This window comes from Chiloscyllium plagiosum, unplaced genomic scaffold, assembly GCF_037043375.1.
Source record: "Chiloscyllium plagiosum isolate Xiang-an unplaced genomic scaffold, Cpla_swu_hap1 HiC_scaffold_20, whole genome shotgun sequence".
In the NCBI taxonomy this organism is placed as follows: Eukaryota; Metazoa; Chordata; class Chondrichthyes; order Orectolobiformes; family Hemiscylliidae; genus Chiloscyllium; species Chiloscyllium plagiosum.
In genome coordinates, this window is record NW_028270158.1 from 44,624,341 (window position 1) to 44,641,289 (window position 16,949).

The 16,949-nt window shown below is 38.4% G+C and overlaps 1 protein-coding gene across 5 annotated transcripts in view; it reads right to left on the reverse strand.

Annotated features, from left to right (window-relative positions):
• Nucleotides 1-16,949, reverse strand: part of usp42 (ubiquitin specific peptidase 42) — a 187,495-nt gene that overhangs the window by 93,657 nt on the left and 76,889 nt on the right. For all 5 annotated transcript variants that reach the window (XR_015760581.1, XM_087997901.1, XM_087997900.1 and 2 more), the window contains 4 exons: nucleotides 5,433-5,544; nucleotides 3,670-3,810; nucleotides 3,380-3,480; nucleotides 3,149-3,290 (listed from right to left, as the gene is read on the reverse strand). Coding sequence is in view for 4 of the 5 variants with exons in the window: in XM_087997901.1 (XP_087854027.1) it covers nucleotides 3,149-3,290; nucleotides 3,380-3,480; nucleotides 3,670-3,810; nucleotides 5,433-5,544 (496 nt within the window). In the remaining variant the exon portion in view is untranslated. The remainder of the gene's footprint in view (nucleotides 1-3,148; nucleotides 3,291-3,379; nucleotides 3,481-3,669; nucleotides 3,811-5,432; nucleotides 5,545-16,949) is intronic.

A 16,949-nucleotide genomic window follows, 5' to 3' on the forward strand; every position in this document is an offset into this window, starting at 1 on the left:
GAAAGAACAGAAGAGTTACTAGCAATTTCCATAAATATCCAATAGAACGTAGCATTGAGGGGCTGGGAAGCAGTTTTGTGGCATTTTAAAGTCCAAAACTGTGCTATCCCTGCTATGCAGAATGCATTTTGTTCAAAAGCCATAAATAAAATTGATTGTGCAATAACAATTCAGAAAACCTAAAAGAGACTATTTGGCTCATCAAGTTCCCACCATACAAATTCCCCAATCCTCAGTTTACATTTGAATTTTAAGTTATCTGTTCATGCAAATTCTTAAAAATTTCCTTGTTATTTATTTTACTTAAATCAAATTATTAAATAATTGTTTTAAAATCCATTTCAAGTATTTTAATTGTTCTTAAATTAACTCCCCTCCATGGGCATTTGTTACAGATATCCACAGGGTTGTGGAAGAAAGTTTGTTTCTTCTAGTTCTCTAACCTTGAGTTAGACTTGTGAATTTTGTAATTGTGCCCTCTAGTCCTATACTCCATGCCCAAATTAAACAGGTTGCTTACCCTCAAGAATTACTCTCAAATCCCCTCAAAATTAGCAACAAAAACATTTGAGTTTCATAGATCTTCAACATTTAAAACTTCCAAAAACCAGAATCGTTACTATTCCCTGAACCCTTTCCTATGCATCAATTTGCTTTTCAATGAGATTGAGTAAAACTGACTGCCTCATTGTGATTTACAGTAAACTCTGATTTGTTTACCAAATGTATTGAAATAGCATGTGATTTCACAGAATTATAACTGTTGCTCGTTAGCAAATAATTTCAATATATGAATAGCAACCACTCCCAAATTTAGGAATTAGTGGAAAATGGAATTAGTTGTGTACCATGCTAGCAATTTAGATGTGCATATATAAGGATAAATGTTCAAGGATTGTGGGATGTTTGAGAAGTACATTAATCGTTTGGATTAAAGAATATATTTTCAATTTTTTTGTTCTGTTCACCAGCTGATCTTTGAACTTTACCTCAACATTGAGCAAATGAATTTGAAAGCTGATGAGACAGCAGGTAGTGATGTCATGGTGACACAGAGGGATGAAGATAGAGAGGGAATAAGAGACAAGGTGAAAATCCTTGGGGGATGGAAGCAATTAAGATCTTACAACACTGGAACAACCTGTTTGGTTTCAGCACATTTGCTGTTTGAAAGAACAAGTGAAGGTCCCACTGTACTGAGCTTTCACAATTGTCTTTCAACTTTGTCCCCTCAAGTAGTTGTTTGATATCCTTTACAGAGCTATTGAATTAGTTTCTACTGCTCATTCAAAAAATGCATTCCAGATCATTCATTGCTGCATGAAATGATTTCTGAACTCCCTTTTGTTTCTGATGCCAAATACTTTAAAAGCAAAATATAAAATATTAAGAATCAAACAAATTTCACATATGCACTCTGCTAGGAATGTAGATGCAAATGTTTATATATAAATCGGTCTTACATACAAGGAGTACATTATTTATAAACATTTGCACTTATGACGGACTGCAGAATGTTATGCCTCAGCAATTTCCAGCATCGTCAGAGTTAAAGAATTTAAAGAGTATGCAAAATTCCCCAATTTACCAGGTTGATAGAAAACAGACCAGGTTTCTATACTTGCCAAAAATAACTATATATTGCAAATAATTAGACTCTAACTACAGAAAACAGGTATGAACCACTGTCATATAACAATTAATTAAAAATCTAATCTCCCTTTAAACGCTTGCACGCGCGCGCACAAACAGTTTTAACAAATGGGTGTTATGGCTGATGGGGAACTGGGAAAGCAGCTCAATGGCTTTTTCTCACAGGACCTGCTGAGAAAGTTCTTGTGATGAGAATGCTATTTCTTAATCTTCCTTTGACAGATGCTTCCATTAACTTGCAAGAGGAACAGAGGGCTGGTTCACTTACTAAAGATCTTTTATTAGTAAGTCACAGCTTATGGCAATTGCTGGAGGAAAAATAAACGGATTTTCTTCAGGCTTAAAGTGGCTTTTACTGCAGAGAATAGAAGATTTTTGACCTGGAGCTCGGAAGGCTTCCCATTATCTGCTTCACAACCTCAGCTGTATAGTTAGCAGAGAACCAATCACATTCATTAGCAGGCAAAAGGTCTTTGTCATTGATAACTGTACAAAGTATACAGACCAACCAGCTACAAAGCTCTATTTCTACACAATCAGTTGGCTCCAGCTCAGCTACAACCACACTTCAATCACTGGGTCACAATGAGTATCAGATTACTTCCTTCCAAAATATGCAAAAAGCTTTCTGCAATTCATGAGTTCTTTTCTTATTTCAGTCCATGATTAAAAATACATAAAATTAACACAATGTCTGCTGCCAGTCCCAAAATGCACTCAGCATGCATGCACAGTACCCTTGCCAGTATCACCAATGATGCTATTCCTTCCCGTTGATTCATATTTAGTGTGTTTATGGATACCATATTTTCTTTTTTTTTACTGACACTGTGTTTCACAAAGTGTGCATGTGCAGGACTTTCCACATGGGCAATCTGAACCTTTCGGTGTGTCAGGAGCCAGTCAAAATAAAAAGACTGGATCTATAAAAACAATTTGCTTCAAGGTAATTGATTTTTCCAATACCTTAGCTCTTCCATTCCAGTAAACAACCAACATCATTTATAACAGAAATGAGATACATCTTGGATTTGAAATATTTTTCTTTGACTTTCAAAAACAGTATGGTGAATTCAAGCTAAAATAAAAAATCAGAAGTCGCATGACACCAGGTTATAGTCCAACAGATTAATTTGAAGTCACAGGCGTTCGAAGCACTGCTCCTTTGTCAGGCAAAGTGGTGACTTCAGTTGAAAGAGGAGCAATGCTCTGAAAACTTGAATTCAAATAAACCTGTTGGACTATAACCTGGTGTCATGTGACTTTGTCCACCCCCGTTCAATACTGGCACCTCCACATCAAAATAAAAATGCTCAACAATCATTATCTTGATTCAGAAATTACATTAAGTATCTACTTCCATATTTGGAAATCCTCAATGCTTTTATATTTAAATAAAGTTATTGTGAATCAAGACAGATGTGCTTCAAGATTATTTATAGCTGTTCATGCAGCCACTCTAGAAACAAAAACTGGTTTGACCCAAAAATCCTACCTTGGTCCTGTGTGGAGGGAGCTGTGGTCCAATAAAACCAGATACAGTTTGATTGGTAGCCAATCGTTGGTTTACAGGTGGCCTTGGAGATGACTGGCCTGGGTGATTAGAATGTTCTGAGCTATTTTTTGTATCATGAGATCTGAAAAATTATGAATCTTTGTTTTGGTACAAGACTAGTCAAAGTTATGAGAACAATTACATTTCAACGTAAAAAAATTATTTCAATACCTGATGTAAAAGAGCACATAGGCTTGTTGGTTTAGCACTGATCTGATGTCACTTGAAGATACGACAGAGTCATTCATCTGGTACCACTGTCCATTGCTAGCCTGAGAGTAGATTTATTTCCATTTTAATTTGAAATATAATTGTTAAAGAATGAAGACTTGTGAAAGCTGATAATTTCCACAACAAGATATTCAAACAAATTACTTACTAAATTAACATAAAAATTTACAAGTCATACATAGGCCATTCTGGCAACTTACTTTCAAATGTTAATTATTTTCAACAATTACCTTGATATAACAGTAGTAATGTCCAGCATGGCAGCTGAATCCTGAATGTACCAATACTGCATATAACACATAGATAACTGGCTCTCCATTAGACTGCGACATATAGGGTCGAACATCCAAATATTCAGAGTACCTCACTTCCTAAAAGGAAAGACAAATTACTAAATCACCTACCAAGTGTCAGATTCTCCACAGATTGCACACCTTTCAGAAGATTAAATGAAACACAAAATCCAAGATTCCAAATTACTTGTGGTTTGTTACCAACACAACTGCTGGGTGGCACAATGATCATACAGACACAGAAACACAACTTTTCAGTCAAACTCCTGAATGTCAGTTCACTGAAATCAATAAAGATCACAGCAGAATTGACTTGAGTGTTTGATTTTATTACAGCACTGTACCACTGAAGCATCCATATAAGAGATGCCCCTGAATTTAGTTAGCAAACAACTGATTCAGACACACAAATAAAGAACCACTGGTGTCTCACTCCAAGTAAAGTGGCAAACCGGACAGTGAAGGATGTGGCCAGTGGAGGGTGCAGTGGCCAGCAGGACAGCCAGCCGGAAGTGATAACAGCAGCCAGAAGGCTCTGACAATACCATGTGAGAACTACCATCTGTCCGTGTATGGATGACAGCAGCCATCCTGGCATTAACAACATTCAGTTTCTTTGAAGGAGCAACCAAAATGAGTGGAAAGATATTTCTCCACACTTAAAGGATATTTTTCTCTATTAAAACAATCACAAATTACACAGTTGCTGTTAAATAGTTTAAATATACCTGAAAGATATAAATTGTCATATAAATGCAAGTCTTTATTTAAATGTTCATGTTTTTGCAGATCAACACAATATAAATTACAACATCTGTGGAAACAAATAATTTTGATGAAAAATCATAAAAATGAAATTTTAGTGGTTTCTCTCCACCATAGTGGGCTTTTACAGCATTTCAATTTTTATTTCAGATTTCTACCATTTGTAGTATTTTGAATTTCCGCAATGAAAATTCCTGATCATTGTAATTCAAAACAAACAATGCCTTCCTTTTTCACATCATTCTGACTATTTTGCCATAACAGTCTGCAGGGATTGGAGAGATCCTGAATCTTGCCCCAAAAAGAAAAAAAATATGTAGACCTTGTTGTGCTGCTCAGGAAACAGAACAGTCCATGGATCCATCCATGTCTGATGAAAGGAGTAATCTTGGAAGTGCAGTCACAGTATTTGAGCAATTCCATTTGAAATAAAGCCAAGTCAACACCATTAAGACCTTAATTTAACCATTTTCATCCCTTGTCAGATCAAAGAACTTAAGTGTGAACAGAACTTTAAGATGAAACTATTGTTCTTCTGTGGCTAAGTGCTAGACAGTGTTTTTGCAAAGAATGTAAATGTAATAAATTAAAATTTAAATGGAGGGAACCGAATGAAAACTGTATTTCCAAAAAAAAAAACAGCAATATTGAAAACCTCCAATTTGCCACCAATTTGCCTTCAATTTAGAGCCCATTTTTAAGTCTGAAAAGCTGACTAGAAAGTATACAAGACAAAAGTTAGGATAATTAAGGAAGAAATTCCCTTAACTACATAAAGAAGTTAGAGGTTGTGAAAGACAATTCACTTTTAAATGTTTTAATGTGCTTACATAGGGTGGTCTCCTTCCCCCAACCCCTTGGAGTTTCTTACCTCAACCACTTATTTACAACAAATAGAATTTAGGAAAAATAAAATTTTCAAAATTGAAAAGTACCTTTGTGATCTTTCCACCTGTAAAGTTTGCAAAGCGCTTCAGAGAAAGTGTCAGCACATTCGAAGCTCGATGGATTGTGAATCTTTTCGAGGCTGGCACCATTTTCTTACACCTGGTTTCATTATGAAATAAATTTAGTATCAAAATTCACAGTTATGCAATAAATTCAAAAGTTATGATGGAATGCATTATATTTTCACTGACTATAAATGTCAAAGATATGATTATTTCTGATTATCTTTTCGTTCTTGAATGGAATACTCAGTTGCGGCCCAGAAGTTAAAGTTTTGACTTTATAACTAAAAAGCTGCCATGTGATTTTCTCAATCCATTTGGGTCAGTCGACCAATTCGTGTCTCGACTATTCCAATGTATTATGCATTTTCCTTCATTGCTACATTCATACATCCAGGCCTTTGGATACCAGTGATATTGTGCACCTTCACCAATTTAAACTTAATTAGTACTCCAGATGTTAACAAGTTAATAACCTCAGATTAACTTCATATACAATTAAGTATATATTGATAACATTGAAGGCATCAAATTATAAACTGGGCAGAGACATCAATTCCAATTGAACTTAGTAGGAAAGATTGGGTCAGTCCTTTTCTTTTGATATATAAAATCATCTGATTTTAACCTCAATTCTACATGCCTGCATACCCCAGATAATGAAGGGGATGAAAGGTTATCAAGAATCTAAATACTTCTGTCTTAAAATATTTAAACATTTATTTGCACTGTTTTCTCAAGAAGGAAATTTCAAAGATTCTCGACCCTCAGAAAAAATGCTTCCTCAGCTGTCATAAATGGGCAACTGTTATTTTTAAACAACGATCTCTAGTTCTGGACTCTCCCACAAGATGAAGCATCTTTTCCCACATCCACCTGAACAAGTCTCAAGATCTTATTTCCAAGTAAGTCACCTCTGTGACTCCTGAACTTCAGGAGATACAGGCCAAACCTTTCTTCATAAGGCAATCCTCTTATCCCAAGTATTGGTCTAGTAAACCCTTTTAGCTCTGCTTCCAATGCATTTAACATCCTTCTGTAAGTACAGTGACCAGTACTGTGAACAGCACTCCAGATGCCGTCCCACCAATGCCCTGCATAGCAGAAGTGTAACCTCCTTAACCTTGCATTCAATTCCCCTTGCAACAAACATCACATTCTATGAGTATTCCTGATTACCCGCTGTGTCTGGAAAATGACACTGGCAAAGTAGCAATGGAGAACAAAGAAATGGCAGAGGAACTGAATAGATACTTTGTATCAGTCTTCACAGTGGAAGACACCAGTACATACCAGAACTCGAGAGAGTTAGGGGCAGAGGTGAGTGTAGTGTGTCTATCATTAAGGAGAAGGTGCTGGGAAGCTGAAGGATCTGAAGGTGGCCAAATCACCCAGACTGGACAGACTGCACCCCAGGAGTCTGAAGAGATAGCTAAGGAGATTGTGGAAGCATTGGTGGTGATCTTTCAAAACTCACTGGGGTCAGGGAGGATGCCAGAGGACTGGAAAATGGCTAATTAAAATACCCTGTTTAAGAAGGGAAAGAGGCAGAAGACAGGAAATTACAGGGCAGTTAGCTTGACCTCAGTCACTGGTAAAATTTTAGAATCCATTAAGGAACGAGATTTCAGGAGTACTTGGAAATGCATGTTAAAATGGTGCGGAATAAGCTGGTTTTGTCAATATCACGTCATGCCTTATAAATCTGTTCAAGTTCTTTGAGTAAGCAACCTGCAAGTTAGACACAGGACAGCCAGTAGATTAGATTAGATTCCCTACAGTATGGAAACAGGCCCTTTGGCCCAATCAGTCCACACCGACCCTCCGAAGAGTAACCCACCCAGACCCATTTTCCTCTAACTAATGCACCTAGCACTATGGGCAATTTACCTTGGCCAAATCACCTGACCGGCACATCTTTGGACTGTGGAAGGAAACTGGAACACCTGGAGACACGGGGAGAATGTGCAAACTCCATACAGACAGCCACCCGAGGCGAGAATTGAACCTGGGACCCTGGTACTGTGAGGCAGCAGTGCTAACCACTGAGCCGCCGTGCCGCCCATGGTGTGACTTAGTTAGATTTTCAGAAGACTTCTGACAAGATGCTGCTCAGAAAACTGCTAAATAAGAGCTCACGGTGGCACGGACAGAGTATTGGCTGACTGGCAGAAGGAAGAGAGTGCAGATAAACGGTTCTTTTTCAGGATGGCAGCTGGTGACTAATGAAGTTCCACAGGGGTCAGTGGAACCACAACTATTCGCATTATACACTACCATCTGGATGAAGGAAATTAGGGTATTGTTGCTATGTTTGCAGATGACACAAAGATAGGTCAAGGTACAGATAGTGTTGAAGAAGCAGGGAGGTTGCAGAAGGACTTGGACAGGCTAGGAGATGGGGCAAAGATGTGGCAGATGGAATACACTGCACAACCATGCGAGGTTATGCATTTCGGAAGGAAGAATAGAAGCATAAATTATTTTCTAAGCATGAAAGGCTTTGGAAATCTGAAGCACAAAGGGATCTAGTTCCAGGAGTCATAGTTCAGGATTCTCAAGATTAACATGCAGGATCAATTGGTAATTAGGAAGCAAGTGCAAAGTTACAGGACTAAATTATAACAGTAGGGATGTACTGCTGAGGCTGTATAAGGTTCTGGTCAGATGGCATTTGGAACATTAAAAGCAGTTTTGGGTCCCATATCTAAGAAAGGATATGCTGGTCTTGGAGGTGCTCCAGATGAGGATCACAAGAATGATCCTATGAATGAAGGATGAGGAGAAATTTACAGAATACTGAGAAGCCTGGATAGAGTGGACATGGAGGAGACAGTTTCACTAGTAGGAAAGACTAGGACCCAAAGGGCCTCAGAGCGCAGTGACAGCCATTGACAACCTAGAAGGGGAGGAATTTCTTCCAACAGAGTGCCCCCATGAATCTGTGGAACTCATTGCCACAGACGGCTGTAGAGGCCAAGTCACTGAGTGTCTTTAAGAACATAAAAGATAGGTTTTTTGATAAATATGGGGATCAAGGGTTATGGTGAGAAGGCAGGAGAATGGGGTTGAGAAACCTATCAGCCATGATCGAACAGCAGAGCAGGCATGATGCTCCAAAGGCCTAATTCTGCTCCTATACCTTAGTGTCTGCATACCAATGCATGCTCTCTGATATCTCTCTGCAACCTCTTACCATTTAGATAGTATGCCTCTTCTTTTATTCTTTCTGCCAAAATGGACAATTTCACACTCTCCCACATCATATTCCATTTGCCAGATCACTGGCTACTTACTGAATCTATCTATATTCCTCTGAAGGCTCATCTTCACAATTGTCTTTCCTACCTTTGTCATCAGCAAATTTGGCTAGCATACTTTTCATCCAAATTATTTATAAATGTAAAAAATTGAGGCTCAGCACTGACCCATGGCATACCACTCATGACATCTTGCTAGCCTGAAAAAGACTCACTTTTTCCTAGTCTACCCTGCCTGTTAGCCAATCTTCTATCCATGTCAATATATCACCCCGTACACCATAAGTTTTTATTTTCTGCAATAATCTTTTATATGGCATCTTATCAAATGCCCCAAGCGCTATAGGCAGCATGAAGGTTCAGTGGCTAGCACTCCCGTCTCACAGCGTCAGAGACCTGGATTCAAATCCAGACCTGGGTGTCCACCTGTGTGGACTTTACACATTCTCCTCTTGTCTCTGTGGTTTCTGCCAGGTACTCCTGTTTCCTTCCACTGACCAAAGATGTGCAGGTTAGGTGGATTGGTCTTGCTAAATTGCCCCATAGTATCCAGGGATTTGCAGGTATAGGGTTGGGATTGGGTCTGGGTGGGATGCTCTTTGGAGGGTTGTAGAGCATGGAAACAGACCTTTTGGTTCAATTAGTTGACGCCGACCTGTTTCTAAACTAAACTAGTCCCACCTGCTTGCTTCATGTACTTATCCAAATTTCATTTTAAAATTGAGGCTGTATATGCAGCCACCTCTTTCTCTGGCAGTTTATTTCACATACTGACCACTTTTAGCGTAAAAAAGTTGTCCCTCATATCCTTTTTAAATCTTTCTCCTCTCGCCTTAAAAATATGTTTCCTAGCTTTTAACTCTCCCAGCTTAGGGAAAAGACCTTTGCTATTCACTTTATCTGTGCCCCTCATGATTTTATAAACATCTAAGGTCACCTTCAGTCTCCTATGCTCCAGTGAAAAAAAGTCTCAGCCTATCTTTATAACTCAAACTCCATTCCTGGCAACATTCCGGTAAATCTTTTCTGAACCCTATCCAGTTTAATAACATCCTTCCTATAAAAGTGTGACCCGGAACTGCACATAGTACTCAGGAGAGGCCTCATCAACATCCTGTACAACCTCAACATGATGTCCCAACTCCCATATTCAAAGGTCTAAGCAATGAAGGCAAGTGTGCTAAATGCTTTCTTGTCTATCTGTGATGCAAATTTCAAAGAATTATGTACCTAAACCCCTCAGTCTCTCTGCTCTACAACTGTACGTAGGGCCCTACCATTAATTGTATAGGTCCTCCCTTTGCTTGTTTTTACCAAAATGTAATATCTTGCATTTCTCCAAATTAAACTCTATCTGTCACTTCTCAGCCCATTGAACCAACTGATCAAAATCTCTCTATAAGCTGAGACAACCTCCTTTACTGTCCACTATACCACCAATTTTGGTGACATCTGCAAACTTATTAATTATGCCTCTTATATTCTCATCCAAATTATATACATAAATGACAAACAAAAGGTGACTCAGTACTGATCCCTGGGGAATGCCACTAGTCACAGGCCTCCAGTCCGGAAAACAACGTTCCACCACAACCAACCTATCTCCTACCTTTAAACCAATTTCAACCTCGCCTTGCGTACCATGTAAGCAAACTTTACCAATTAGTTTACCAGGCAAAACCTTATCAAAGATTTTACTAAAGTCCAAATAAACAATGCCCACTGCTCTGCCCTCAACAATCATTTTGGTTACTTCCTCAAAAAACTCAAACGAGTTTGGAAGACACAATTTCCCAAACACAAAACCATGCTGACTATCCCTAATAAGTTTTTTTGCCTATCCAAGTGCATGTAAATCCTATTTTACACAATCACCTCCAATAACTTACCCACCAACGTCAGATTCATTGGTCTATAGTTTCCAGGCTTCTCCTTACAGCCTTTCTTAAATAAATGCACAACATTAACCACCCTCCAGTCCTCCGGCACTCACCTGTGATTATAGATGATACAAAATTTCTGCTGGGGCCCCACAATTTCTTCCCTAACTTCCCACAACATCCTTGGATACACTTTATCAAGTCCTAGAGATTTATCCAACTTTATGTTTTCTAAAGCCTCCAGCACTTCCTCTTCTGTAATGTGAATGGTTTTTAAAACATCAATATTTACTTTCCTAAATTATCTAGCCTCCATTTCTTTCTCCACAATAAAAACTGACACAAAATACTCATTTAAAATCTCTCCCGTCTCCTAAGGTCCAACACAAAGATGACTTATTTGATCTTTATCGGGTCCTACACTTTCTTTAGTTGCTCTATTGCTCTTAATGTGCTGCAGAATCTCTTTGGCTTATACCTTCATGGACGAAACCTTCGTTATCATTAAACAGTCCAAGTTAGAAACCACACACCGCCTTATTAATAGCGCATTCACCAGGATCAAGTTCACCAAGGAGGAGAACGACAACCAACTCATGCTCTTAAGACGTACTGGTAAAATGAACAAACAATGGTGAATTCCTTACCAAAGTGTACAGAAAGGCTACATATGTAAACCAGACTCTTAATTACAAAGTAACCACCCCAATGTCCACACTCACAGCTGTGTCAAGACTTTGTTTAAATGAGCTATAACACATTGCAACACCCCAGAGCTCTACAAAAAAGAGAAACACCTATACAAAGTCTTTGCTAATAACTGGTATCCTAACAGCTTCATCCGCCGATGCCTAGTATACAAACAACACCAAGAAGACACTATGCGACCCAACACACTGACCACCCTGCCCTGTGTTAGAAACATCTCAGAACTGACTACAAGACTCCTACTTCCTCTGGGAATAATGACAGCAGCACAAACCAACAGCCACACTTTGCCAGCTACTACCGAAGATAAAAGACCCCAAACCCACCACAAACAGGACGAATGCAACATACAAAATACCATGCAGCAACTACGAGAAACATTACATAGGACAAACGGGCAGGACACTTGCTACCAGAATATGAGAGCATCAACTTGCAACAAAGCTCTCTGTCAAGTCAAGACACACTGACAATGAAGGACACCAATTCAACTGGGATAATGTTATGATACTGGGACAGACAAAACAAAGCCCTTCCTGAAGAAGGGCTTATGCCCGAAACGTCGATTCTCCTGTTCCTTGGATGCTGCCTGACCTGCTGCGCTTTTCCAACAACACATTTTCAGCTCTGATCTCCAGCATCTGCAGTCCTCACTTTCTCCTCACAGGCAAAACAAAGACAAGCTCGGGGATTCCTGCAGACCTGATATTCATCCACCGGTGCCATAAACAAACATGTAGAAATAGACTATCTATAGACCACTACAGTACAAAATCTGAAATAGAACCATCCACCATGGTAAACAGACCATATAAACTCTGGGCAGATCACAACAATAGCACTTCATACAGAAGCTACACAGCACTGAAGGTATCATCCAGAAGGCGGGGGGGTGCAAAATGTTTGCAAAACAAAAAGTCAACTGGCTCAGTGAACCAACCAACAACTCTTTGGATTATCTTTAACCTTATTTGCCAAGGCTCTTTCGTTTCCCTTCTTTGCAATGCTGACTTCCTTCTGAAATATGTCCCTACAGTCATTATACTCTTCAAGAGATTATTTTGATCGCAGGTGTCCCTATCTAATATATGATTCTTTTTACTCTTAACGAGAACCTCCAATATCTTTATTCATTCATTGTTCCCTAACCGTACCAGCTTTACCTTTCATTCAAACTGGAACATAATGCCTCGAACTCTCGTTATCACACTTTTGGAAGTCTCCTACCTGTTAGTCATCCTGTTATCTATGAACAGTCTACTCCAATAAACTTTTGAACATTCTTGTTTTATATCCTTAAAATGTGCCTTACTCCAATTAAGAACTTTAACTTTTATGGAAGAAGTTTTCATGATTATTTTAAAACTAACAGAATTATGATCACTAGTCCCAAAGTGTTCCCCCTATCAACGCTTCAGTCATTTGACCTGGCTTATTTCCCAAGAGAAGGTCAAGTTTTGTTCCTTCTCTAGTAGGAACATTTACATATTGGTAATGAAACTTTTCTTAACACATTTAACAAATTCATCACCATCCAAACTTTTAAAACTATGGTAATCCCAGTCAAATGTTTGGAAAATTAAAATCACCTATTATTCTTACTTATATCTGAGATCTCTCTACATATTTGCTCCTCAACTTCCCTCTGACTACTGGGGGGCCTTCAGTACAATCCTATCAAAGTGACCATCCCTTTCTTATTCCTAATTTCAACCCATATATTTTCACTGGATGATTCCTCAGAAATATCCTAAGTACTATAGTAATGTTTCCTTTATCAAAAATGCTACTTCTCCACTTCTCCTACCTCCCTTTCTATCCTTCCTATACAATCTAAAATCCAGAACATTGAGCAGCTAGTCCTTTCTTTCCCTCAGCCAAGTTTCTGTAATAGAAATGACGCCCCAGTCCCATGCTCCCCCAATACATTCTTGGGAGTTATCAGCCTTACTTGCAAGATCCCTTGCATTGAAATAAATGCAGTTTAATTCTTCAGAGTTACCTTGTTCTGACTTACTCTCGTGAGTCTTTTCTAATTAACTTGCTCTTTTCTGATTCAGATCCATCCTTGTCTTTTCAAGCGTGGGTTTCCTCCGGGTGCTCTGGTTTCCTCCCACAGTCCAAAGACGTGCAGGTCAGGTGAAATGGCCATATTAAATTGCCCATAGTGAAAGGTGCTTTAGTCAGAGGGAGGTGGGTCTGGGTGGGTTACTCTTTGGAGGGTCGGTGTAGACTTATTGGGCCAAAAGGGAATCTAATAAATAAAACCTAACCTTTGATATGCACTCTGCAAAACCGTAACCCTTTCCTCAACTATGTCATTCCTACCAATGTGTGCAACAACTTCTGGCTTCTCAATTTCCCCTTTGACAACATGCTTCCAACGTTTTGACATGTCCTTAACCCTGGCACCAGGAAAACAACATACCATCCTAAATTTGCCCTCACTGCTGCAGCATCTCCTGCCTGTGCCCCTGACAGGATAGTCCCCTACAACAATTATTCTTTCAAATCTTGACAAACCCTGCTTAATATAAGATTCATTCTTACTACCCAAGATCTGTCTATTAATTCTATCTTTCTGAGAGACCATTTTCTTCAATAGTACCCAAAACAGAATATCTGTTTCAGAGAGGAATAGCCATAGAAGACTTCTGAATTACCTTCTTCCCCTTCCTGACAGTCACCCTTCTATCTGACTGATCCTGCTATGTAATCACTTCTCTGAACCTACGAGCCATCATACCCTGTCTCTCGAGTGCACTCAGTGACATTAAGCCTAAAACGAAGCTCTCAACAGCGCCTCATACATAAAAATAAACCAACTTTTCTCACCCACAGATTTTAAACTTAATCATGCAAATGATAAAAAAAAATCTTAAAACAAAATCAAGCACTTAGCTAAAACAAATCAAAAAAATGCCTCAAGCCCTTCAACTATCAGCTTTCATTCTCCAGATTAAAACAAAATCTCTCTACAACCATCTGCATGTAGGCCTCTCCTCAAAGCTCCATATATAAAACAATCTCTCTTTCTTCATGTTAATTTTTGTTTTTAAAAGTATAAAGTTTCAAACATTAAAAAACCTCCAGATCACACAAAGACGTGGAAGCGTCTCTCACACAAATATTTTCTTTTCACGATTTTTTTGGACTATACAAGTTCCAAACATGATTTGAAATAAAAAACGTATGCTTCTTATATATATATATATAACCATAATAAATCTACAAGAAAGCCTAGAACTCAGAAGCTGCTGCAAGATCCACACTACTCTCAGTCCACCATTTCATTTATCGGTGCAGACTCGATGGGCTGAATGGCCTCTTTCTCTGTTGTCAGGATTCCATGATTTGTCCACTGATTCCCCTTTATCCACAGTACAATTTACTTTCTCAAAAGACTCCAATAAATTCGTTAAACATAGTTCTTTTTGAAAAAATCATGTTGGCTCTGCCTGATTACCTTGGATATCCAAATACCCTGTTAGTAATATCTTCTTAAATTTTCCCTTGTGGGATTGCAGAATTAATTGTTTAATGGAATGTTGTATATTGTTAAACACTTGTGGTTTAATGCATGCAATTTCAAATCACCTACCTTTTGACACTATATCCTATTGTAGACCACACAACATCCTAGGTCCTGGCTTGCTAATACTTTTTTACTTTTGTCTTTTTTTTTTTGAATAACCTCTCTTTACATGAAGCCCAGAGTATGAAAATCCCACTTGTCCAATTTGGAAACCTTTCAGCTGTTGCACCAGGTACTTCTTAGAAATTGCACTGCCAAAAGATCATCATTCGAGCCCATATACACGTTACTTCGTTCCAACCAAGACTCATGTTCCCTAATGCTACATGTTGCATTTAATTCTTCCCCTTTAGTAACTTTCCTTATTGTTGCATTTGCCTTTCATCAGGAGTAATTTCCAAATAGGGTAGCTCTCTTGAATGTTCTTTCTGCCCTTCGTGTTTCAACATTGATCCAGTTCATGCTCAATTGTCAAAATGAAACTTGAACCACCAAGAACTTGCTCTTCCAAATGTTAAGGCAAGTGATGACTTCTTTCAGTCAACAATCCAGTGAAAACCGTGCAGCAAGACATGGGATCCAAAACGCAAACACTTGCAAATAGAAATTAAGAAAGAGAAGTAATACAAGAACAAAATTGTGCAGCATGACTTGCTAGAGGCAGAGAAGCACTCAAAGAGTAGTCATCCAGGCCTAAATCCTATTGGGATCTAGATAGGGTGAGCCATTGTAAAAGATAAAACACAGAATTGGAAGCTGATCATCTTCACATCGAAGCCAGATCCAAAAGAGGATGCTGTACCAGGAGACCAAAAAATGAAGGCCCACCTGACCAACTTTGCTTAAGAAACTGGAAAGGATTCGTGTAATTTGATAATTCCTTCAGAGAACAAGAGAGGAATGAGCGTTTCACTCGACTAAAACAGATGAGAGAGTCTGGAATACTTGAAAACATGCTGGACTGAGACAAATCAAGTCTAGTCAATGGTTGCTATTGCATCTGAGAATTTTAAGCGATTATGCAGAAGGATGCAGAGCAAACATCAGACCTGCCACTTGAAAATTCTGTAGGACAGTTCCTTGGATTGCACACTTCAAGGTATTACAGAGTTAGGTTAAAGAAAACGATGATCAAGGTCTGCAGTGAAATTTAAAATTGATGTGGGAAAGCAAGTGCATTCTCAGCATTTCTTGTTTTTAATTTATAAAGGAAGAGGTTATTGAATTATTTAGTTAGTCTCTGAAAATGTGCGAATCTGAGGACACTTGCAGCTTGTCACACAATTCTGAAGTTAATAGCAATATTACCAATTGATAATTTGTTTATCAGAAACTGCTGTTTTCTGATTTGGACAAGTTGTTGGAGTTTAAGGTAAGGATTTGCCTATCAGTTACAGAAGCTATACAAATACTTCTACAGTTGTGCAACTTGGGATTATCATGAAAAATCTGGAATTTGGCATTTAGAGTTCATAACTCATTAAATTACACATTTAAAATATGTGCAAATATAGACTGAATGTTCTTTTCAAGTAAGCATTGTACTCCAGAAGTGTACAAGTTGTAGAAAATTAGCTTTGCAAATGACATTTAAAAAGTGCAGTGCTGATTTACTTCAAAACTGTTTCAGCAAAATGTTACATCATGATTAACTCTGCTTCCACTAAAATAGAAAGCCTGCGGTAACACACAGATAATTTGCTGTTAGATAAGCTGAAAACTGGAAAGGTCTATATAAAGTCATAAATAATTTGGAAGAAGCATAAATGTAGAGAATAATCCATGGGGGCCAATGTCCTTGACTCAATGTAAACCCTAACAAAAAGGGTGCAGCTGCTTAATTAAAAAACACTGGATATTTGAGAGGTAAATAATGACCAATACTATGAAAAAAGTATGTAGATGATGGAGGAACAAATGTTGAGATATTTTTGCTAAAAATAATAGTATTCAATAGAATTACAGAATGGTTATAGCACGGAAGGAAAATATTTGGCCTGTATTGTATGTTCCAGCTCTCTGTAAAAGAAACTCAGCTAGTCTCACTCCTGCTCTTTTCCCAGCAAGTGACTAGAAAAGAAAAACCCCTTCCTTTCCAATTTAATAACTGCAAACAAAC